This window comes from Nothobranchius furzeri, chromosome 9, assembly GCF_043380555.1.
Source record: "Nothobranchius furzeri strain GRZ-AD chromosome 9, NfurGRZ-RIMD1, whole genome shotgun sequence".
NCBI classification, from domain to species: Eukaryota; Metazoa; Chordata; class Actinopteri; order Cyprinodontiformes; family Nothobranchiidae; genus Nothobranchius; species Nothobranchius furzeri.
The window spans coordinates 20,536,143-20,562,048 of record NC_091749.1 but is presented as its reverse complement, the minus strand read 5'-3'; the positions used below and the strand labels follow the sequence as shown (position 1 = coordinate 20,562,048).

Sequence of the window (25,906 nt, the reverse complement as noted above, 5' to 3'; positions counted from 1 at the left end):
CTGTTGAGCGTATCTCCTAATCTCCTGAGTTGTCAGTTTTTTCATCCGACAATACATTGAGACTTCGGATCGAACACACTCGTGCAGGTTGTGAATGAACAGGGATCTGAAGGCAGGGTCTTCCTCGAGCCCAGGGCCGTTTCGACCTTGGAAATAAGCACTTTTGAGTCTGCGATAATACTCTCTGGGGGGTTCGTTCCTCCCGTGTTTGATGGAGAAGGCCCCCATTGTAGCAGACGCAGAGTCTGCATACGTGGCGTATTCATCTCTCAGCGCTCGGCAGAGCGAGGAGTACCGATCACGAATGTCAGGTGGTAGAGTTTCCATGAAACCGTGCACCGTTCTAGATGTGGTTTTCCAAATTAGCTTGAGCTTTTCCCTTGAAGAGGGTGCTGGAAGATCAAGCAGACAACGTTCTATCTCCCTGAGATAATCGTCAACATTGGATTCATTGGTGTTAGGATCAAAGCGTTCTATGTCTTTAGCTAGCGATTCAATTTGACGTACACGGAGCCCTGACTCGCGGTACGGCGCGTCATCCTCTGACTCTGACCCACGGTCTGTCTCAGAGGGTGCTGGATATCGCTGGTGTGCTCTGGGCTCCCAATGTTGACTCCTGGGGCCCAAATCGGGGTCCGGCATGTTGTGGCGGGCTGCTGGCACGTCACGTGGGTGTCTTGGGAGGTCCTCCTCCCGGGGCACGTCTGCGTAGTGCAGCCTGCGTCTTTCAACTGGGGCATCTGCGTAATACGCTCTGTCCGGGTACGGACTGGCGTATGATGCTTTGTCCTGCAGCTGGTTATCAGCATGCCAAATACCGGAGTAGCTAGGATGGGTGGATGGTGGAGGTGCAGGTTGGTCTTGTGCATAACCCCAGCCGGCACCTTGCACCCTTCGTGGACTGGGGGAGCGGTCTAAATAGAGGTGCCGCTCGGCTGGTCGGCTTCTCACTGATTGAGAAGGCCGTGAGGATGAGGGTGGTGGTCCAACCTGGGGTTCGAGGGCGAACTGCCCTCGGCCCCTAGGTGGTCCTGAATGCCCTAGAGTGTGTGTAGGGAACGGGGCCGAAGGTTGGGACAGATAAGCTTCATCTCTCCCCTGCGGCGTGCGTCCGTCCAGAGAGTCCTGGTGTTTCCCCCCTTCCCACTGTCTGTTGTCATCAGCAGAAGGGGGCGGGGTCTTCTCCCCATCTTCCCCAGAATCGGTGCTGGTGTTGTCTTCCTCGATCAGCCTTCCATTTCACTGTTTTTCAGCTAGCATACTCTGGAGGTTCATGATCTTCTGACCACGTTGGAGTCCTCTCTGATAGAGGATCAGGGCTAACTTAGCTAAGTGAACCTGGATTGGTTTTGTACCATCCGGGTTTTCTATTTGATCAATTACAGCTTCTAGCTCGTCGCTACGCTGTTCTTCAGTGAAATCCCTAGAAGGGTAGTCGGGTTCTCGAGCAACCGCGACCAGTTTGGACAATATTTGTCCAGAAAGTAGGCCAGGTTCACATTTGTGGGCCGCAGCGCCACCTGGTTGCTGGGAGTTGGTCAGTTCACTACTCTGTCCCTCCATTTTTAACAACCGAAACAAAATAGCCTAGTAGAGCTTCTGCAGATAGCTCAAGGCTGCACCTTTGGCAGCAACTGCTAGCTTTGTAGCAGAAAAACACTAAATTAACCTTTGTGCGCACAGGTTTTAGCGTTTTAAGATTGCACGGAAAGCCGTGACTGACGCTTAAAATACTATTCCTTTCAGTATTTTAGCAAAAGCTGGTGCGTTGCCGTAGCAACGTCTTACAACACTTGCAGTGTTAAATATGCTAGTTATTCCTTCAGAATATTAGCAAACAGGGTGTTATCAGTCTTTGAGTGAAGGTTTCAGTTAGTTATAATAGCCACTGTGAGTTAAAGTCGCTAAATTAGCAGTCAACTTTAGCCTAAAAGGGTTAGTCAGAATTACTTACACGCTGCACCTTTAATGAGGAACTGAATTTTAACCTAAAAGGTTGGCCAGAATTAATTACACGTTGCACCTTTAAGGAAAAACTGAATTTTAACCTAAAAGGTTAGCCAGAATTAATTACACGTTGCACCTTTAAGGAAAAGCTGAATTTTAACCTAAAAGGTTAGCCAGAATTAATTACACGTTGCACCTTTAAGGAAAACTGAATTTTAACCTAAAAGGTCAACCAAAATTAATTTACACGTTGCACCTTTAAAGAAGCACTGAGTTACTGGTGAGAGTTCGATGCAGCTTCCTGCTCAGCGAAATCAGCACCATTCTGTTGCTGGTTCAAGGCTGAACAACGGATTATTTTTAATTCAAGCTCTTTGGATTTATTTGTTTGTTTGTGCCGGATAGAAATCTCTGTGTATCCAAGCCTCACACGGGGCACCAATTAATGTTGGGGTTATTAGGAGCGAACAATTAGTAAGCTTCAACTTACTTTTGGATTCTTCAATAAATTTTGTAAATATGTAAATATTTACTGATTTATTAATTAATTAAGATATTCTTAGATATACGGGGCACCATTCCCCTTTAACCGGGGAAAAATTGAATCCAAAACTCTTATCAGTCTTTCTTGAAGTTCGTAGAATCCTTGGAGCAGAGACTTCTCTTCGACACAACAAAGCTACTGGAGACGAAAATCTGAATTTTATAACGTTTAATTAACAATTTGTCAAATGAATAAACAGTGGCATAAATGAATAATAACCATGTGATATAATAAAAGGATGTATATTCAAAATAATGTTCAAGGTGTTTGTGTGGTGTGTGTGAGTGTGTGTGTGTGTGTGTGAGATGAATGGGTCTTTGTTTCCCCAGAGTAGGTGGGGGGAGTGAGCTGTGAGTGTGTGTGGGGCTCTTCCCCTCCCCTCGCATTCAACAGGAGACCTGGATGTGTAAAGTTTTCTACTTTCCCGAACACTTAGTGGCTTAGAATCACAGTAAAACTTAACTCAAACACTTCAAAAGTTAACAAACAACAAAAGGGTCACTTGTAAATTATTTAATCTAAAAGGAGTCGGCAGCCTGGCCAGAGCTGACGACTAAAGATATTAGCGATGATCAATAAGCAGTTTATTCTTTCAAAATGACCCGGCGGACGTGTTTTGGGAACGAAAGAGGAAAACACGAAGCTACTTTTTAAGCAATAGCGCGGTTTTATTGCTTATTCTGGACTATAGAGGAAACGGGAGAAGAAAAGGAGAGAAAAAAAAAGAGTTTTCTGATCACCAGATGAGCAGCAAGGCGTCCCCGCTGTTATGATTTGACGGTTCTCCGTTTTTCTCCGCAGTTTTCAGCGTCATCCGTCGGTTTGATGCTTTCTCCGTTGTTTGGCTCCACGTGTGTTTCTCCACGGGCTGGACACAAAGAGAACGAAGTTTCTTTTGTGCTGAGTTTGACAACTTACAGCGTCTCTGAGAGCTGAATGGAGCTCCGCTCGTTCCCAGTCAGGTCCCGATGGAGTTGAGTGTAGTTTCCAGCGGTTGCGTGGGCTCAACTTGGCACTTAGAGCTTCCGCGTGCTCAAGTTGTTGGAGCGTTCGACAAGCGTGTCCTTACCGCCAGGTATCCTGGGCAAAAGAACGAGGTTTCTTTGTCTCTGCTGAAGATTTATGGTCTTAGTTCGCGGGAAAAGCTCCACGGCTTCCCGCACATGCGCAGAACGTGTTTCTGGTACTAGGCGGTGACATCACCCAATGCTTCCGTGTGCAAAGCATCATGGGAAATGAAGTTTCTTGGCGCTGATGTGATTATTTGCTTTTCAGAGCAATTTAAGCACAGTCATTTTGGAGAAAATCACTGCATAGTAATTTCCTCATGAGGTCAGACCCTCAACAAGGACTTTGGATAAAAATGGAAGGTTAGATATTGGTCTATAATTCATTGGGTCATCTGGATCCAGAGAAGGCTTCTTAAGTGAAGGTTTGATTACAGCAACCTTAAAATCTTGTGGTACATATCCATTTACTAAGGATAGATTGATTATATCTAGAATGGTGGAAGTAACCAAAGGAAATGCTTCTTTAAATAATTTGGTTGGGATTGGATCCAAAATGCAAGTTGAAGGTTTAGATGAAGCTAATATTTTTGATAACTCTGAAAGCTCAACTGCATCAAAACGGTTCAAGCACAGATTAGGGTCTACAGTCACCTCTGATGCTGCCTCACTTACTGAGGAAGAAGAAATCGCATTAGGGAGGATGCTAATGATTTTGTTTCTAATATAATTAATTTTACTTGTAAAAAATCCCATAAAGTCATTGCTGCTGAGGGCTAAGGGAATAGATGGCTCAGAGCTATGATTCTGTGTAAGTTTAGCAACTGTACTGAAAAGAAATTTAGGATTATGCTTATTCTCCTCAATTAATGCTGAGAAATAAGCCGTTCTAGTTTGTCGAAGCATATTTTATAAAGCACAAGACTATTTTTCCAGGATAGGTAGGCCTCCTCATGGTGCGTAGAGCGCCATATTCTCTCCAATTTTTGTTTTAAGGCTCGTAAATGAGAATTAAACCAGGAAGCCAACTTCCTGTCCCTAATTACCTTGGCAAAAACATCTAATGCCACACGTAAAGAGGAATTAACATGATGAACTAAGGCATCCATTTGTGAGGGGCTAGAACTGAAAATATTGCCCTCTGCTACATGCCTCTGAGATGCTGAGGACAGTAAAGATGGAACAGTTGATTTAAAAGATTACTTGTCATCCCAGAAAAACTATCCATACAGCACAATATCTCAATCCAAAATGACTTCCTATCTCTGGCTCCTTCAAAAGCAGTTCGAAATCTGGGTGTTGTGATTGATGAACACCTGACCTTTAAAGATCATGTTGCCTCTGTTGCTAGTTCATGCCGCTTTGCGCTGTATAACATACGAAAGATCAGACCATACCTAACACAACATGCCACCCAGCTCCTGGTGCAATCTAGTCATCTCCCGCCTCAATTACTGCAATGCCCTTCTAACTGGTCTTCCAGGCTGTACTGTGAGACCTCTTCAAATGGTCCAGAACGCAGCGGCGCATCTGGTCATCAATCAGCCAAAAAGAGCACACGTCACCCCTCTGGTCATTGAGCTCCACTGGCTACCGCTAGCAGCACGCATCAAATTCAAATTGCTAACATTAGCATACAAAGTCCGAGATGGTACGGCTCCCATCTACCTGAATCCTCTTGCAAAGGCTTACGTCTCGGCCCGGCCGCTCCGGTCATCACAGAATCGTCGTCTAGCAGTGCCTACACCATGCTCAGGACAATCCAGACTCTTCTCATGCATCGTTCCACAAATGTGGAATGACCTTCCAAGCACTACCAGAACAGGGGTTTCCTTTTCAATTTTCAAAAAAACTCCTGAAGACCCTGCTCTTCAGAGAGCATCTTCTTAACTAGCACCTTCCCTGCACCCGTCCCCCCTCTCTACCGTCCAGTCCTTTGTTCCCTCCTCTCCATGATTGATGTCAAGTTGTTGTTGTTATTGTTGTTGTTAGCCTCAAGGGCAACATGCTGATTATCACTTGTAAGTCGCTTTGGACAAAAGTGTCTGCTAAATACATAAACATAAACATCTTGATGCCTCATAGGCGAGGTTTACCGGACACGTAGGAGGAGACTCAAGGGAAGACCCAGGTCACGCTGAAGGGACTGTCTCTCTGCTGGCCAGGGAACACCTTTGGAATGTCTCTATGCTTAGGCTGCTGCCACTGCAGCGTAAAATGCAGTTTGAAATTTTAGTTGAGTATGTGTTTCTTTACTTGACTTATTTCATTAAAAAGCAAATTGCAAGTTAGAGACTCCCATGAACCAATGTTTAGAGAAATATAATAGAAACTTGTTTTAAACATTTTTTATACATACATAAATTATTCAGGCTTCTAGAGTCAGTTATATGCTCAGGGGGAGAGAGTTCCAGATTCTGGGGGCCACAGCAGCAGATGTGGCCTCCAGACTCTGAGGGCCACAACTATCACCAGGCTAAAGGTCAAATAATTCCTTTGACCTTTAGCCTGGTGCTACACGTCCAGTAGGCTTTGGTCACTGGACCTCAAGGACCTGCTGGGGGTGTAGGGACTGAGAAGATCACCAATGTATAATGGTGCTTGTCCATGTAAGGCATTCTGAACCACCTGCAGACGGTTCAGGGAGGTTCTGCTCAGACACGTGAAAAGAGAGTTACAGTAGTCTAAGTGTGAGGAGATGAAGGTGTGGAGAACTGTCTCAAGTTCAGAGCGGGACAGAATGGGACTCAGCTTAGCAATGTTCCTGAGATGGAAGAAGAAAGAGCGAACAAGAGAACTGACATGAGAATCCAGGGTGAGAGCTCTGGTCAGGATGCCTCCTGGACGCCTCCCTGGTGAGGTTTTCCAGGCACGTCCAACTGGGAAGAGGCCTAAAGGGAGACCCAGGACATGTTGAAAGGAATGTGTCTCTCACCTGGCCAGGGAGCGCTTTGGGATTCCCCCGAAAGAGCTGGCCCAAGTGGCTGGGGAGAGGGAAGTCTGGGCCTCTCGACTTAGGCTACTGCCCCCGCGACCCGAATCCGGATAAGCAGAAGAAAATGGATGGATGGATGGTCAGTTAATATATTATTAATACTGATGACTAATACTAACGATCATACTCTTTCATATCTGTTCATGTAACGCAGTTTAACACTTAGAGAGAGGGTTCTGTCATCCAGTTCTGGAGCTCATGCGGGCTTCTGTGAGCTGGATCTGACCTAGAGACCAGCGAGCCAGTCCAGCTGGTATTTTTAAAAGCTGCATATGATCCTCTCCTGGTGGTCCAGGCGGCGGTTCTGATCTGGTTCCGACTCAGAAAGCTCGGTCGACTGGCCCGCTGAGCCACGCGTCTTCTGGTGGTGGGTTCTGACATGGTTCTGATGGTAATCAGAGCTCCAGAAATCCACATTAATTTTTTAAACCCCGCCTCGGGTGTCCAGATCCCAGCGCGGACCTCCCTGTCCCGGTACCAACCGATGTGGGCTACAGAAGTCCATCTTTTCAGCTGCAGAAACGCCTGCAGACACAGAGATAGAGGCGTTGTTTCTCTTGTCTGGAAACCCGTGGACTCAATGTCCAGACAGGCTGGAGTTGGTACAGCCTTCACAACTCTAGTATCAACATGAGCACAACCCAACACTACTAAACACACACACACTGACCAGATCACATGACCTCTCTACCCTAAAACTAGCCACTCTCCACACTGAGCTGAGGCAGTGCCTAGCTTCTAACTCCCTTTGGTTACGGTCAGAGGTTCAGATTTAGAAACAAGAGCCTTATTAGAAGCTTTGCTGAGAAAGGTCATTTTTTACTAGAAAACTGCTGTTATGTATTTTAAAACCAAATACCACAATAAACTTTTCAAATAGTATTTTTTGAACAGAATTTTATATGAAAAAATTACCTGTAATTTGTGCATTAAGGTTTCTGCTTTTTTACTTGAAAACATTAATTTTACAACATGACAACCACTTTGTACATAATGGTGAAGATCACTTTCTAAGTGGATGTACATTTGTTGGATGTACCAGTTGACTTCGCCTGAAACTGTGATACAGTTACGCTTAATATGTACTATTTATTTTACTTTGTATTAATGTTGTCTGATTAATAAATAATTTGAGTGATTAATTCATTATATGAATAACAGTGAAGAAGTTTGTTATTGTGTTGTGTTGTATGCAGCAGTGGAGGACAGGAAGCTCTTCATTGGAATGATCTCCAAAAAATGTAATGAAAATGACATCCGACTGAAATTCTCTCCATATGGACAGATAGAGGAGTGTCGGATTCTACGAGGCCCTGATGGACTCAGCCGTGGTAAGCAGCAAAAATGACCATTTTCTTCAAAAATTAAATGAGCAATGGTTTACAGGTGTGATGCGAGATAATCCCTCCAGTTCAATTTAGCAGTGAGATCTTTTGTTGAAACATTTAAAATAACTCAGACCTGTACTATTATAAATTATCTTGCCTTACTCTAATGATCTGTACCTTAGACTACATCGTAAACATTTTTGTCAATAATTGATCTAAAAGTCATAATAAATTTCCCAACAAGCTAATTATGGACCAGGGGTGTCGAACTCAAATTCACACTGGGCCAAAATGAAAAACTGGGACGAAGTCGCGGGCCACACTCAATATTTTTTAAAAGTGACGGTAAATGTGCACATTTTCCTTTATCTACAGATATGAATGGTAATTGGAAACAAACTTGTTTTGCAGTAACACTGAATGTGGAACAACCACATTACACACGAGCAAGTCCATTTTAAATAAAGCACACATCAGTGGTATTTGTCATGTCTCAGTTTTAAAAAATATTTTTATACCTTAAAATGTGTAAATAATCATTATTTCTTGAAATTTTTTAATATTTTGATTCTTTTAAGTGTTTCTATTTTATGTTTTCTTGTTTATTGTTATTATTTACTCTCCTTTGTTGCTCCTGTAATGAATGTTATTGCTGCTGTGACACCAAGCTTTCCCCACTGAGGGACAATTAAGGGATTTTCTATTTTATTTCTATTCTTCTATCTGTAGTCTGTCCTGTTTTCAAGTAGGTTTAATCTTTTTTCACAGGCCAACAACATAAATGAAAAATAGTAATTCTCTTAAATGAAAATGCAAAATCTCACCTATTAACTTTCATGCTTTGGAGCAGCAAATGTTCATAAAAACAAAACAATTCAATCCCAGTTTTCTCCACTCTGGTTTCCTGTGATGCTCACCTGTTCCAGCCAGACCTGCACCTGTGGGGTTGGGCTCTAAGCTGAGGAAGGAGTTCATCAGTGAGAAACAGCTGCTCACACAGGTTTGTGCTGCTGGACATGGAGAGCATCTGGACCACGCAGTTGTGTCGGGGAGGGGGATCAAAGCCGCAGCAGCCACAGAGTCATACTGACTTGGGGGTGTCGCTAAACTGGAGTTAAATCATCTCGGTCTGGTAGTTGGTCTGTGTGCTTTCTATGTCAGCAGCAAACATTAATGAGCTGTTAAAATCCATTTCTGGGCTTCAAAGTCGGCTAATTGCTGAGTAAACTCGGCGCTGAGTATGGGGAGTGGTTTCAGTTTGTCCGAGGCAGAGGAGGTAACGCTGCAGACGCTGATGCTAGTAGCATGGAATATGAAAACAAACAAACAAAAGGTATGTTCTGCCTTTTAGCCCTACATCACTGTTACATATACATACAATTATTATTATCATCATATATTTCTTATATATATATATATATATATATATATATATATATATATATATATATATATATATATATATATATATATATATACTTTATTTGAATTCAACATGAAGAGGCATACAGCAAAAGCACAGTTCCTCTCACGTTACCACAACAGTAGTGGCTCTGATCATTTTAATAATGCAGATAGGCCCACAATAATGAACACATGCAGGTTTAAGCAGCTTTGCAGAGTTTTCATTGAATGTTTTCCACAACAGAATGACAGTAAAGTACCAGTAATATTTTTTAGATCTATTTATGTTTGTTTTTAACGAAATTTCCACTAAAATCAGCATCTCATAGAAAAAAGATCCATACTTTTTAGCTATTTTTTCATAATTCAGAATCAAAAGTTTTTTTTAACATGGCAACAAATCTCTTCTAGATTATAGGTGAGAGAATAAACATCAGATTCTAATCTCTAAACATTTCAGATAATAGTTTCTTAGAGTCACTTTTTGCCTCAAATGTCTGAGAATAAGTGATGAAAGCTTTCATTTACTCTCATTATTTCTTCACAGTGCTTTAAGGGCTCAGCATGTAGCAGGTATCTGAAACCGCAGCACCTTGTCTGTGTTAGAGCCTCCATTGTGTTTATCATGGACCTGTCTAATTACTGGAAAACCTGCTTTTGGCCTCTTCATATTAGACTCCGCACGAGACATGAAGAACGACTCAGAAACAACAAAGACTCTGTTGAGTATCTCTGAACACGTTTAATTCACAAGTTTACAGCATTTTCTCCTCCGTGCTCGCTCACGCTTGTTTTGGTGGTTCGGGCGCGCTCCACGCACGCTCCGTATCTGCGATAAAGTCCCGCCTCCGTCTGATTGACAGCAACAGGCAGATTTCTCCACAGTTTCTTCTATAAGATTGAAACTTGAAACAGGAAACTGTCAGAATAATGCGGGACATTGGTCTCAATCTGTGGGACTTGTAAAAAGTGATGAAAATGCGGGACTGTCCTGCACAAAGCGGGACATCTGGTCACCCTAGTTACAGGTTCAACGTGTAGCTAGGATCCATGATGGGAACTATCAGGAGGGTTGAATGTCCATTTGATTCCACTTTGAAGGAGGACAAATTGATTTGTGACTGATCCCTCTGCTGGACAGCTGTTCTTAACTCCTGATTCCTTGATTCTACTGTAGTTGTATTGTTCCTCTAAAACACGGTTAACAGGAAATTTAGAAAGAGAAACTGGGTTAAGGTTAGGATAGGGGTGAGGGGAAGGTTAAGTTGCTAGAGGTTAAATGTTGGTGAAATCTTCGTTTTACCGCGGGCATAGAGCTCCGAGAGATGACGCCACTTCTCCCAGCATGCAACAGTTCAAATCGGAACGGCGCCATATTGGCATGCAGAAGCCGGCAGCTGGACTATTTGTTATTGTCAGAAAACTCAATCAAACGGGAAATATGGTAGATTCCTGTTGTGCCCCAGGATGCAGAACAGACACGGACGACATAAAGAATGAGCCATCTACAGGATTCCCCAAGATCCGGAGCGCCGCAAACGTTGGATCATTGTAATAAAACGCACTAGTGACCGGGCTAAAATGAAGCTGTGGGACCCCGAGAGTAAACGATTTCACTTATGCAGCGACCACTTCATAGGTACTTAAACCAACGTTTCCTCAACTGTGTATGGTATTTATTTTAAATGCTTTTATTACGATTCTTAGTGGGCTTCCTAAACTTATTTTGGCGTGGCTTTTTCTGTCTTATTACTCATAGTAGCAAGTAAACATCACCTAAAACATTGCCTCGTGAGTTCTGCGTGCTGCCGTTTACGTGTTTTATGATCACAGCAATTAACCGGCTAAGCTGTATTTAATTTTTAAGCAATGGTTGATCAATTGTCAGATCACACATAAAAAGCACTTTGGATTGCTATTATCTGTCTCACCGAGACTACTTACGTGTAAATCTGTTATTTGTCCGTCCATCCATCCATTTTCATCCGCGTATCCGGAGTCGGGTTGCGGGGGCAGTAGCGTGACTTCCCTTTCCCCAGCCGCCGGAGCCAGCTCCTCCGGGTAAGTCCCAAGGGGTTCCCCGGTCAGGTCCGGTGTTGTGCCGGTAAGAAGTCCGCTCTGACAGCTTCTGGCGTTTTTACAAAGTATCCCAGGGGCACGGTAAGGGTCGGAGATGTTTAGTCTATTTAATTTCTGACTATATAAAACGATTTCTTCTGTTTTAAAGCGTGAAGTAAACTCCGACGAAGTAAAATCCAAGCGGATCCCGTTCATGTTCATGGTTACATCCGTGTTTGTTTACCTTTTTTGCATGCCAAAATGGCGTCCACTAACTGAGAGTCACGTGGGGTCCGGAGCTCTATTGGAAAGTGACGCTCTGGTACAGCTTGTCGCCTTCCGACACGTCGGAAACAAACGGCAATAGGGTGTAGTACTATCAAATCCTGTGTTTCCAGTTCACAAACTTGTCCTTTTTCATTAATATTTCTCACCAACATCAATTCTAAATACTCCTCTCAGCTTGAAACGCTACATTTTTAAATACATGAACTGTTGACGATGCTCCATGGTCATCCACCATCTTATAATACAGTAGCTGTTTAGCAGGGCCATGCAGAGACCTGTGAAGGGGCAGGTGCTCAAAATTAAAAAAGGGCCACATATAGAGCAACATTTTTAAACAGGTCCACGATCCAACAAGTTTAAAATCTCAGATAATGCGGCCCTAGGGTTCAAACAACATAATATAAACAAGTAAAATTATTTCATTTTTGTGTCATTATTGAATGTAAAGTTGTTTTATAAAGCTGCCTTACATCTAGAGATGTTACAAACACATTTTTTATCTCTGATTTGAGTCCAAGTTGTTTGATTTTTGATTATCTTCCAATACTGACTGCTGTTCCGATACGTACGGTGGCCCTGAAGTACAAACCAAACCAACAAATCACTAAACACAACAACAAATTGAGAAATACAATTACAATAAGAAACCGGAAAAGGTTAGCCTAGTGAACTAGACCAAATTCTTGCTTTGCAAAGTTTGGTCTAGGCACGCTCCATTGGAACCTCCACAGCTCCTACTAGGACTCTGGCTAGCCAATCACAGCTCTCCAGAGGGGTTTCAAACACATAAAGAGCTGTGATTGGTCCATAATGGTGGGCCAATCATAGTGCTCCATCTGTGAACAAATCACAGCGCTTTATCCGCTTTGTGGGTCAATCAGGGCACTCTATATGCCTGGTGGGTGGGATGATGCAACAGAGTGAAACAAGAGTATGTTACATTCATTGTCCAGTGGAATGCAGAGATCATTTGAAAGACAACGGTAGAACCCGCCCCACAACCGAGAGCCGTCAATGGAGTGTGGCCACACTAAAGCCCTTTTCAGATAGACATTCTGGAACATTTGTGGACAATTCAATCCGGTTTTTAACCGGAACTGTGCTTTCAGACACACCCTTTTGTACCGGAACTTGTCCTTTCGGCTGCATTCACACAGCAGGGAAAAGTTCCAGATGTCTGACGGCGGCGGGGGTGGGGGGGAGAGAATCGGACTTATGTTAAGAAGAAGAAGAAAATATCATTTCTATAGCGCCCCTCAAGATAAAAATCACGAGGCGCTTAAGCATAATTCTGCGCACACGAAGACGCATAAGAGACCTGGATGATGAAGCTCAATAGTTAAAGGAATCACTGAAGCGGTGTGAAGCGCTCCGTCGCGCATCTAGGTGGTACCGTAGGAGGCGAGCTGCCGTGGTTCGCCGCATGCTACAGCAGCAGGCTATCTAGGTGCGCACAGCGTCCCCCGGTCCCCTCCTCCTCCCCCTCCCCCTTGTCCGGAACTCTACCTCCCCAGTCTGAAGCAGCCACCCTGTCCGTAACAAGTCCGGACCTGTTACTAGGGGCTTCGTCCGAATAAATTCCGAAACACGTTATCCGGATGTTTGTATTCAGACACAAAGGTCTTACGGACAGAGTCCGGAACATTTCCGTTTTTCATGGCCTGTCTGAAGGGGGCTTATAATACATTTATTTAGTCTGGCTTGCCAGGCTAGGAAAAGGTAGTTACCAGTCGGCAACAGGAGACATCACTGATTGGACGACTGTGCTGGTCGTCTTTGGAACCAGAAGTTACTCTGCCTGTAGAGCATTTTGTTTGAAGAAGAACCACGAAGCACAAGTTGGTCCCCGTTTTGGAACCGGAAGAGAAACAGGAGAGCAGTGAAGTTTTTAACATAAGTTTGTTTAAAAACAGCAGTAGAAGACTAAAAAGCTTGAAGCGGTTCCGTTTATAGACATTTTCCATCTGTATATTTGTTTTTTAAATTACATTTTAGGCAGAAATCAGCCAGAACAAGCTTGTATCGTGTGTGTGTGTGTGTGTGTGTGTGTGTGTGTGTGTGTGCCCGGACATTTTGCTGGTCGTCATTTTGGTACAATGCTACAGAGCTCTACTCGTTAGTTTTAGATGTACGGTGTGAATGAAGTTTTAGTTAAGTTTAGGGTTAGGAATATACTGTAGTTAGAGTGGGGAGTACCCCAGGGTTCCATCCTGGCCCCCCTCTACTACTCCATCTATCTGCTGCCACTGGGCAACATCTTCCGTAAGCACAATGTCAAGTTTCATCTACGGATGATTGTCAAGTCTATCTCCCATTAAGACCCAATAACACTGGCTCCCTTCAACCACTATTTGGGCTGCTTTGGAGGTGGTCAAACTATGGATGTCTCAAAACTAAGTGTCTGTGTTTCAACCAAAGTAAAAGTGAGTTTATCATTTTTGCCTCGACAAGCAGTCACGGAGTCAAGGGGTCAACTGTTCTTAATTAGCGCTCTTTGATAAGAGAGTAGTTACCAAGCTGGGGGTGAAGTTGGATATGGAGCTCAAACTGGATAACCAGGTCAACGGAACAGAAAAGGGGCAGATACCGATGCGTTAAATATGGAAGTCAAAGTGTGCCACATAATCATAAAAATAAACTATAAAATTTAAAAAGAGCTATATAGAAATTAAAATTTTCCAAATATGATGAAAATTTCAAAATAACATAAAAATAAGGAGTAACATCTGTAAAAATGATGCTTTCAAATACAGCAGCCTGATGACATCATAATGCGCAAATTAGATGAGGGAATTTGCTCCCAACACAAACTTTGGGTCCTACTGAAGATTTTTCTCTTTGATAGTTTAGCTTTATCTCTAACCATTTCCAAGCTACAACCTTTTGAAATACTCATGTCAAAATGTTATATTTTCTTGTAAAAACTCTGGCGCCCAAAGGGTTAGGTAACGCGTGGTAACTCTATTATTGTCGTAATGAGCACGTGTGATAATGAGTTAGTCAGTTTGCCAAAATCAGGAATGTGCTGGAGCATTTTTTCTGGGATTTAAATAGGGTTGTTATTCGTTACTTAGCGCGGCGAATGTAACTAAGGACCTGTGTTGCTAACTCCCCCTGATAGAAAGTAGCTTAAGTTGACCCAGAAAGTCACCCAGATGTCGTCAGATAACGTCAAATGCTAATTTGCATATTGATGACGTCATCACGCCACAGTGGCGTTCATTTTCCCCGTAGTATCTAAAAAATAACACACACACATATATATATATACACAGTGTGGCGTTATTAAGATCCTATTGTCTGCCCTTAACAGCTGCCCCTTCACACAGTAACAACGTGTAGGAATCGCCAAGGTCGGATGCTGGTTTCAGTATGTTTACATTCCAGGAGAAGAGACAGAAGAAGAGAAGAAGAACGCTTTCCATTAATTAATCAAAGTACTTTATTCGTGATAAAGCTAATCAGAGCATATGTTGATCATTAATAATCAGGTGAATGATCTGTGAAATAAAGATGTCATGAGTTATGTGTTTAACGAATAAACAGGACTGCACCAGTGTTAATTTTGTTGACAAAATGTTTTCGTCTTTTTTTTCGTCACGAAAATATATTTACAGACGAAAATGAAACAAAAATTCAAAATAAAAGCTTGGAAAAAGATGAAGACGATAATTAAATTGATTGAAACTTTTAGTCAACGAATGAAAGACGAGACGAAAATCTACGATGACGCTCTTCTACATGGCGCTCTATGGTGCGGTGCGACTATTGTGTTGTTTTGAGATGCGAACGTAGTAGAAGACAAGGGGCGTGGCGTGCCGTGAACATGCGGGACGACGTGAGAGAAGACAGACCCTGAATAGTATAAAGGGGCAGGTATGCGCGGTATGCTAAACATAGCTCACTGAATATATCGACGGCATAAGAAGAAGGAGTAGAGGAAAATGTTAACTGCTGGGCGAAAAAGAAGAGAAGATGTGTGGAGTCAAATTTTCTTATGATAACATTGCTACCAAAACTACATGCCGAGAGTGTGGACTGTCGTTCCGAGGAAAGAACAACGAATCTGAAGAGGCATCTACAGAATGGCCACTTCGCCATTTTCTCCGAGGTAAATCCACTTAAATGTTGTACACGTGACGACCCGAAAAGTAATATATAGGCAAATAAAACTGTATCAACACTGTCATGTTGGGATAAAAATTCGGACGTACCGTATTTTCATGACTATAACGTGTGTTATTAGGGAAATAGCGGGTGAGCAGTGTTGATGCATGATTGCGCATGCACCGTGAGCGGTTCTGGTACTTTTTGGGTCGCAGCCGCTCGCTGTACGTGCGCTCTAAACCAGGACTAGACCAGTAAAGTGAAGCATGCTGTTGGCTGTTAATAATTTTCACAATGTCTGGTTTGCACTGATATGATCCGAGTCCCGAGCCCGCACAGATGTTTTACTGGTTCGTTTTATAACGATATATATATATATATATATATATATATATATATATATATATATAATGTGTGAAATCTCAAAAAGCAACAGGTAAATCATTGTTAGAAAGTCAATGTTTTAATTGTGTATTTTAATTTTTTTGCAGTTGCAGAAAACCATTGCTGATGGTGGCCAACCAGCTACCAAAAAGGCAAAAATGTCCAACCAGAACATTGAGGACGCATTTACAAGTACTACAAAGTACAAGAGTGATGCCAAAGAACAACAAATGAAAGAAGAGGCTATCGCTACATGGATTGGATGTACAGGATTGCCGGTCACAACAGTAGAAGATGAGGATTTTATTCTGAAGATAGAAAGTTTGGATAAGAAGTTTACTGTGCCAAAGAAAACCAAGATAAGTAATCTAATTGAAAAACATTATGAAAACAAAAAAAGCTACATTTAAGAAAAGACTGTCTACTAGACAAAGGTGCTAAAAAGAGCACCGTTGTAATTTCCAGTGTGCTTTTTGTTTTTTATTAAACACGTAAGTGTTAAACATGTGAAGTGGTTTTTTTATTCAAATATTCTATGTTCTTAGCTGTGTGTGCTATAACTGATCAGTGGTGGTTAAGAGTTTGGACCCTGTGTATGAAATTACACTAGTTTTTCCGTGCTCTATACAAAAGTAGGAAATTACTTCATTAGAAAAAATATATGCATTTTGTTGACTAAAATTGCTTATTTTTATCGACTAAAATTACTTGTTATTTTCGTCGACTAAAATGGGACTAAAACTAAAATAAATCCAATGACTAAAATTGGACTAAGACTAAAATTAATTTTTAGCCAAAAGACTAAGACTAAAATAAAATTAAAATTTCCTGTCAAAATTAACACTGGACTGCACCAGACAGACTGATCTACATTGACATGGAAACGCATGACACATTGTTCTCAACCAATCAGAACTTTCGTCTGTGGTAGGGCAGAATCTGGGTTGTTTAATGAAGTTGTCCAATCCGGTTTACTAAGATTTGTAAACAACTAGGGGATATAAAACAAGGCAACGCCATTTTATACTCAGTTCCATTTTAACCTCAGCTCTGTTCGACCTGAGCTCCAAAGGAGTTACATCATACTCTCAACGTAGTTTTCAACCAGCTCTCGATCCATCACCGCAAAAGAGAGGTGCAGCCTGGCCAGATGCACTTTCTACTTTAAGCTGAGAACTGTCAAGCTGGAGATTTCCGTCGTTTGAACAACAAGACGACGTCCCTTCAAAATAAGAGCTGAACTCGCTGACGCCTGCCGCTATTACTGGGAGTCGATCCGCAGACGGGCTTTGTAGTGCTGTGACCGCTGTTCTACCAGCTCCAGTACATCTAAAGGTCCGAGGACCTGGCATTTACTGATCTAACACGGGAGACTCCATGGGTACGTAGTCAAGGCACAAAATGGCTGCTCATGTCATCAGCTTCTGAAGCCTCGGGGTAGCCTAGTCATAACAACCAGATTCGCTACGTCAGCCTAGAGATTCTGAACACACACCCACACACACACACCAACACGAAACATCCAAATCCATATGCATCCATCACGGAGTTAGTCCTGGTAGATTGTAAGAATTTATAATTGTAGAAATTAAAGATTCTTAAACAATCCCAACTCTCTCTTTTCTTGTCTCTCAGTCAATACAGAGTGTTTAAGTAAACTCCCTGATGATAAAAACAACCACTTCTGATTATAATATTCAGATCTAATTACAGTGTATAAATATACAAACTACAGATCACTACAATATATGGTCTTTTTAGGACTAAAATGGAGGAAAATAAAAACTATTTTATGTGTTAAAGTTATTAATTAGTATGATTAAAACGGCCTAAATTGCTTTGATATGTAAATTCCAAAAGTATCAGTGAAGTGACATTAAGACAGATATGGTGTGGTGATCCAAACAGTTCTGTTGTAGGATATAACTCGGACCTCCTGCTCTCCTCATTCTCACAGACATTTTTCTAAAAAGCGTTTTTTTTACACCTCATAGTTTCTCAACTTCTATGTTGTGTATTCTCTCCATCGTGATAATAAAGGCGCACCGAGCAAAAGGGAGCGGGTGTCTCATAGTATAACCATCCCTGTGTCACTGAAGGAAATTCAGATGAGCCACAGAGCTGCGTGTGTAAACAGGGACGGTAGTTGAAACTCCCGTTGACTTTATTTGCCAAGTGCAGGAAATGCCAAGGTGTCTGACGGCTGCAGAACCAGAAGAATGGTTATGAGTGCAAATGGTTTCTTTGTTGCTAATCTGTAGGGATTATCTACAAGGAAGTTCTACAGAAAGTAGCAACGGCCCTGAGAAATGTTGCTAGGTTTGCCGCTAGGCGCTTTTTGGAAAAAAAAAGTCGTTGAGGGGGTCAAAAAGTCGTTAGGAACAGCGACAAAGTCGCTGAATTGGTGCTAAGGACTGGATCACCAGGTAAACCCTTGCTGGAGGTCGTGTTTTGACTTTGAGGTTTTGGCTAGTTATTGATTGGGAGAATAACAAATGACTGACTTGGATAGTGTTGATCAGACAGAGCTTTGTTGCCAGCGTTCCACTGCATCTAGGTGATCTTAGGTTGAAAATGATGGTTTTGTGTTATTTTGGCATCAATCAGATGTTGAGTGTGTTATCTAGAGCCAAAGGGCTGTAAGTGGGTGGAGTTAAAGTGATTTGAACCAGTGAGCACATACGTGTTGATTGCAGTTGCATGATGACTCTCATCATGTTTGATATAGTTTGGAGCTTTTTTGTAGAAGTTATTGATGTTTTATTGTATCTAGGGGGCACTGTCTGGAAAAAAAATCTCATGGAACAGTTTGTAGGTTGACAACAATCATTTGTGTGTAGTTTGGTGTGAACTGCATCATGCATGTGTTATTTCAGGCTTTCTATCTTTCAGGGGACGGAGCTAAAGTGATATCAACCAATGACCACAGCATTATGTTCTGGGTGCCTTTGTGTGATGACACAAAGCAAGTTTGGTGCAGCTGCAACCTCGTCTTTAGGAGTTATTACAATTTTAAAGGTATGTAGGGGTGCTGTGGTGTTGGATCGCCATGTTCAGTCTCATGCAGATAGGAGGGTGTTTGTGGAAGTTACAGTCAAACGTAAGGTCACAGCGTCATGCCAGAATTTGCCATGGCATCAAAGCCCCTCCCTTTCTGGAAAGGTGTCAGAACTGATTGGCCATTACAAGTCAGTGCATGACCTTAGTGTCATGTTGACTAAATTAGAGGGGAACAAATATGGTAATTTCAACATAAAACAATAGACTTCCTGTTGTCAGGGGGCAGAGCTTAGGTGATGTCAGCTGTCTACATTGTCATTGTCTTGAGATGTGATCAGTGATAACAGTGACAAAGTTTAAAATAGATCTGACCATGCGCACGGAAGCTATTACACCAAGGAATGTAACGGTGAAAGGTCAATGTTTGAGGGTTAGCCACGCCCACATTGTTCAACTTTTGAAAAATCTGTAGGTTGAATTTTTTTGCCCATAGTCTTAATGGTACAGTAGAAATTGGTCAAAGGTCCAGCGGGCGTTACCGTCAGAATATGTGCATGAAACAGAAAATGCAGTCATGTGACTAAAATTTTTCTTTCCGACTTCCTGTGCGAGCATGGCTTCGAGACATTTTTGTAGGTCCTGAGACACTTAATAAGTGTACCAAATTTCATATTCCTCAGTGAAAGCATGGCTTGGGGCTGACAGTTTTAATAGTCATAGAGGGCGCTATTAAAAACAATAGGTCACGCCCACCAGATTATGAAGTAAATTTCTATTGGGCGGTCAGACTAAGAACGTTCACCAAAAATTTCGTGGCAATATGAGAATTGAGGAAATGAGAGGCAAACATATTTCCATGGTGTGATGTCGAATTTCGCCATGGTTCCAAAGCCTTGCCCTTTTTTGAAACTTGCCAGTACTGGACACCAAGTGGCCCCAACTTGTCTACCGCTATTTGTCAGAGATTGCTGTTGATTAGTAGCCTAGTAAACTAGACCAAATTCTTGCTTTGCAAAGTTTGGTCGAGGAACACTCCACTGGAACCTCTGCAGCCTGGCTGGCAAATCACAGCTCTCTGTAGGGGTTATAAACACATAGAGAGCTGTGATTGGGCCATTAAGGTGGGCCAATCATAGCAATCTATTTGCTTTGTGAACCAATCACAGAGCTTAATCCACTTTGTGGGCCAATCAGGGCCCTTTATTCATCTGGTGGGCTGTTAAATGGGATGAAGTCCAATCCTTCATATATGTGTTCCAGGTATAGGATTCCTTTACTTTTCCAGTCCGGAAGGTTCATCCTTATGTTTTGTTTTTTTGCAAAATATCAGGATTATTCCAGATAGATGTGCGTCTGCATGGTATTAGTGAAGACTCTGTCATTTTTAGATACTCCCACCATGCTGCCAGAGAGGTGCTGATATTAATAATTTTGAAGCTTTCATGTTTTCTTATGCTTGAGCTAATAAATGGTAAGTCTGAAAGCTCTATTGTATTGCAAAGTGTCTGTTCTATATCTAACCAGGACTCATCTAGTGGGTTATCTTGCAACCATCTTGGTATATATTGCAGCCTGTTGGCTAAGAAATAATGATAAAAGTTGAGTAAATCCAGTCCTCCTCTGTCTTTGGTCTTCTGAAGCATTTTAAAGCTAATTCGTGGAGGTTTATCCTGCCAAAGGAATTTGGTAATTGAGGAGTCCAGAGATCTAAACCAGTCAGCTGGTGGCTCGTTTGGGATAATTTAAAATAAGTAATTTATTCTGGGTAAGACCATCATTTTAATTGTAGCAACCCTCCCCATGAGTGATATCGGTAAGGATTTCCATCTTGCAAGATCATCTTCCACTTTCCTTAAAAGTGGGATGTAGTTACGTTTTGTTAGATCTGCCAACTTGGGAGAGACATTAATTCCCAGGTATGTGATATTCCCTGACTCCAATTGTGTATTAAGCAAATTGACAAAAGAGAAATTAATTGGTAGAACTGTGGATTTTAACCAGTTTATAATCTGAAACTTTTGAAAGAGTTTATCAGTTCTATTGAATGGGAGAGAGAGGATTGAGAATTCTGGAGAAAGAGTAAAACATCATCTGCATAAAGATTGATCTTATGTTCTATTTTCTTACACTTTATCCCTTCAATACCTGTTGTTTGCCTAATTGCTGCTGCTAGTGGTTTGATAAAGATAGGAAACAGTGAGGGGGAGAGTGGGCATCCCTGCCTGGTCCCCCTCTGAAGACAGAAGCTAGCTGATATTTGGTCGTTTGTCCTGACACGTGCTGTTGGTGAACTGTATAATGTTTGTAGCCAATTTTTGAAGACGTTCCCAAAACCAAATTTATGTAAAGTTGCAAATAAGAACTTCCAGTTAAATCTATCAAATGCCTTTTCTGTATCTAGAGATAATATACTAGTTTCTATGTTTCTAATGTAAGAATTAAGTAATCTACGTGAATAAGTGGATGACTGTCTACCCTTAATGAAACCAGTTTGGTCAGGGTGTATTATGAAGGGGGTTACCTTCTCTAATCTTTTTGCCAGGGCTTTACAAATTATTTTGAGATCAACATTAATAAGGGAAATTGGGCGACAGCTGGTAGGAAATGCAGGGTCTTTGCCTGGTTTTAACAAAAGACTAATATTGGCTGAATTTATGTTTGGCTGTAATCTGCTGCTCTCTTTGATTTCCCTCACCATTCTGAAGAATGTCGGAGCCAGAATGATCCAGAATTCTTTGTAGAACTCTGCTGGAAGCCGTCTGGACCTGGAGCTTTCCTATTAGTCATGGTTTTAAGGGCTTCCTGGAGCTCAGTGTCACACCCTGTCTGGTCTCCCCATTCTGTTTAGTCATGTGTCTCTGTTAATTGCTCCCACCTGCCTCTCATTTTCCAATCACCCAAGCTCCCAGCCCTCATGTATTTAAACCCCTTCAGTTATGTGTCTCTTGTCGGTTCATTGTTTCATTGTCCTGCGTGTTCCTCATTAAAATCCTCGTTTTAAATGTTCCTGTCTGCCTGCCTGCCTGCTTCCTCCCCTGCAATCGGATCCTCACCTCCGCATCACTCACCAGCACGCCTGACAGAATGAACCGACCCGGATCCAGCGGGGAGTTTCTCCCTTGGGAGTAGTTGCTCCAGTTCTTAACCTCGGATCACCGGCCGGCTTCTCCTCCTCCGGCGTCGTCTCGCCGCAGCTGCCGCCGCCGAACCCAAGCCATGGCGGTACCCTCCACCCTCCCGGAGCCAGATGAGAGGTTAGACTGGGAGATGCAGCTAGACCGCTCCTGCTACGTGGGCACCAGACTGGCTGTGTGCTCCCCGGAGTTGGCCCACGGCGTTGGGAAGGATGCCGGGCTCCACCGTCACCCCTTGTCCCAGGACGGAGCAGCGAGCTCGCCGCTGCCCCGGCTCGGCGCGCCAGCTTGGACCCGTCCCCAGTCGGATCAGCGGTCCCGTCTCCGGTCCGGTCAGCGCCTCCGTCATCTGCAGGTGGAGGGACCACGCCTACAGCCCAGAGACAGAGCTTGCCGGCCTCCAAGCGGAGCTTGGCCAGATCCGTCAGCTCGTCAGCCTCCAGGAGTTCCAGCTGGACACCCTATCCTCCCCGAATCACCAGGAGAAGGTTTTGGTCTAGTCAGAAGCTCCCTTGTCTCTAGGCCAAAGGATCGAGCCCGCAGTCCACCCAGCAGAGCTCGCCGGTCTCCGAGCTGAGCTGGCCCAACTCCATCAGAGCCTCAGTCTCCAGGAGCTCCAGCTGGACAATCTCTCTTCCCTGCTTTCCCAGTTACCGGCGTCACCAGTTCAGTCAGCACCCAGAAGTCGATGGTCCAGAAGTCGACGGTCCAGAAGTCGACGGTCCAGAAGTCGACGATCCAGAAGTCGGCGGTCCAGAAGTCGGCGGACCAGAAGTCGACGCCCCCAGACCATAAGTCGACGCCCCCGGACCAGAAATCGACGCCTCCGGACCAGAAGTCGACCCCTCTTCCAGCCCTGAGGTCGACGCCTCTTCCAGCCCTGAGGTCGACGCCTCTTCCAGCCCTGAGGTCGACGCCTCTTCCAGCCCTGAGGTCGACGCCTCTTCCAACCCTGAGGTTGACGCCTCTTCCAACCCTGAGGTTGACGCCTCTTCCAACCCTGAGTTTGATGCCTACGGCCCTGAAGTCGACGCCTCCTCGTGTCCTGAAGTCGACGCCTCCTCATGTCCTGAAGTCGACGCCTCCTCGTGCCCTGAAGTCCAGGCCTCCTCCACTCCAGAGGTCGACGCCTCCTCCACTCCAGAGGTTGACGCCCCCTCCACTCCAGAGGTCGACGCCCCCTCCACTCCAGAGGTCGACGCCCCCTCCACTCCAGAGGTCGACGTCCCCTCCAGTTCGACGTCTCCCCCTCCAGCACAGAGGCCGACGTCTCCTCCTCCAGCCCAGTGATCGACGTCTCCTCCTCCAGTCCAGTGGTCGACGACGACGCCTCCAGTCCAGAGGTCGATGCCGCTTCCAGTCCAGAGGTCAACGCCGCTGCCGCTGCCAGTCAAGAGGTCGACGCCGCAGCCTAGGGCTGAAACGATTCCCCCGGACGCACATATACACTGCACTGAATCAACATGTGAGTAGCGAACGCAACTTAACTTTCTTTTAAGCCATGGCGGACAATGTGTCCCCGGGGGAGTGCGAAAACTACACAAAATGTCAAAGGTGTGGGACCATTTTTCACGTTGTAAGGTGGAAAACGTACTCCAGTGTAAATGCTGTAAAATGGATTTAGCCTACCACACCATATTCATCGATGATGCAACCTGACCAGGAAACATCCACGTGTTAATGTCACTTCTGCAGGCGGACTCGGAGCCTCTACAAGATAATGCATTTTAGCCTGTATTTATATATATTCTGCGGACACTGTGCGACTTCTTCATTTGTAGCACTCAGTTTCAGCTTACACCGTACGTCTGGTAGCAACACGTCGGACTTAAAATGTGCTAAAAATAGCAGTTTTTACAACAAGTCGACTTTTTACTGTGTTGTTATTGATGTCCGTTGTCCCTCAGGATTGCTGCAGGAGGACACAGGTATTTATGAGTGGCGGAGGAAAATGAAAGAAAGTAAATAAATGTTTTGTGATCAGTGTAATTTGACATAACCATGGCAAACATGCTTTCGACAATCCTTGTTAGTGTGAGACAAAAAAAAGTGTAGAAATTAAAACGGACGTGTGTTAATAGGGAAAAAGCTGGCGAGCCATGTTTGCGCATGCGCCATGAGCGGTTCTGGTGCTATTTGGGCCGCAGCCACTCACATTTGTTTACTGTGAAGTAAAGTTGAAGTGCTGAAGTTTTGAAAACTAATTTTGAATAAAACTTGAAGAATAACTGGCAATTGCTTCTCATTTCAAGAGGTCTTTCATATTTTATAACATGCTATTTGATATAATGGTTTAAAAACGCAAAAGAGTAATTTATTAGAGTACTCGATTAATCGATAAAAGATTCAATAGGGTACTCGATTACAAAAATATTCGATAGCAGCAGCCCTACCGTCACCTCCTGTCGAGAGGTCGACGCCGCCGTCTCCAGTCCAGAGGTTGACGCCGCCGTCTCCAGTCCAGAAGTCAAGGACGTCTCCTCTAGCATCTCTGCCTCCGGTCACAGCCTCCCAGAGCCCGTCGTCGTCTCCTCCTCTGCCCCAGACGCAGGCCCTCAAGAACCCGTCGTCGTCTCCTCTGCCCCAGACGCAGGTCTCCGGACTCTACTGGTCCCTGCCTCCTCTCCACCGGTCCCTCGGTTCCTCTTGGCCCTCCTTCCTGGTCCCCCTCCTCCCGCCCTGCTCTGTGTTCCTGTGGGTGTCTGGGATCCGCCCTTTTGGGGGGGGGGGGGGGTACTGTCACACCCTGTCTGGTCTCCCCATTCTGTTCAGTCATGTGTCTCTGTTAATTGCTCCCACCTGCCTCTCGTTTTCCAATCACCCAAGCTCCTAGCCCTCATGTATTTAAACCCCTTTAGTTCTGTCTCTTGTTGGTTCATTGTTTCATTGTCCTGCGTGTTCCTCATTAAAATCCTCGTTTTAAATGTTCCTGTCTGCCTGCCTGCCTGCTTCCTCCCCTGCAATCGGATCCTCACCTCCGCTTCACTCACCAGCACGCCCGACAGTCAGCTGATGTTAGTGGCGAGTCCAGGACTTTAGCTTGGCTGTCTGATAATTTAGGAAGTGTTGTCCTCTCAAGGAACTCATTGATCTCGTTATCTGATGGTTTTATCTGTGGTGAGTACAACGTTTGGTAAAAGTCTCGGAAAGTGTTATTTATGCTTTCAGGGCCATAAACTATATTCCCGGTTGAGTCTTTAAAGGGACTTTACAGACTTTTGAATTTTTATGCTTGCAATTGCCCCCTCAGGCCAAAAGTATAACGGCAGCTCCAATAGTAGGCTCGTGCATGAGGCCCTCATGCTGTACGTACACACTCCGTAACGAAAATAACAGCTGAGACAGTCCCGTGTGTGTGTGTGTGTCTGTGTGTCTGTGTGTGTGTGTGTGGCCCAGAGGACAGAGGACAAGAGAACGCTGTTACATCCCCTCTTTCCTTCTAGGAGTAGGTAAGGGGGTGAACACAGTATATTTGAATTAAGGAAGTCTTTAAGGTAAATGAGGAGAAGCAACTGAGTGTCGGGAGAGGAGTGTTTTCCAACAATGGTTAAGTAAAAGGTTTATTAACACACTGCCACACCCTGTCCTGTCTTCTCCTAGGTTGTAGTCTGTGTCTCCGTTCATTGCTCCCACCTGTCTCTTGTTTCCCAGTCACCATAGCTCCCGCCCCTCGTGTATTTAAACCCCTTCTGTTCTGTGTTCCATGTCGT

General features: G+C 43.8%; 1 protein-coding gene across 1 annotated transcript in view; it reads left to right on the top strand.

The window, feature by feature from the left end:
- LOC107374193 (CUGBP Elav-like family member 1) overlaps nucleotides 1-25,906 on the top strand; it is a 126,310-nt gene that overhangs the window by 76,123 nt on the left and 24,281 nt on the right. Inside the window, exon 5 of the mRNA XM_054735788.2 lies at nucleotides 7,690-7,824. Coding sequence (XP_054591763.2) covers nucleotides 7,690-7,824 — 135 coding nt within the window. The remainder of the gene's footprint in view (nucleotides 1-7,689; nucleotides 7,825-25,906) is intronic.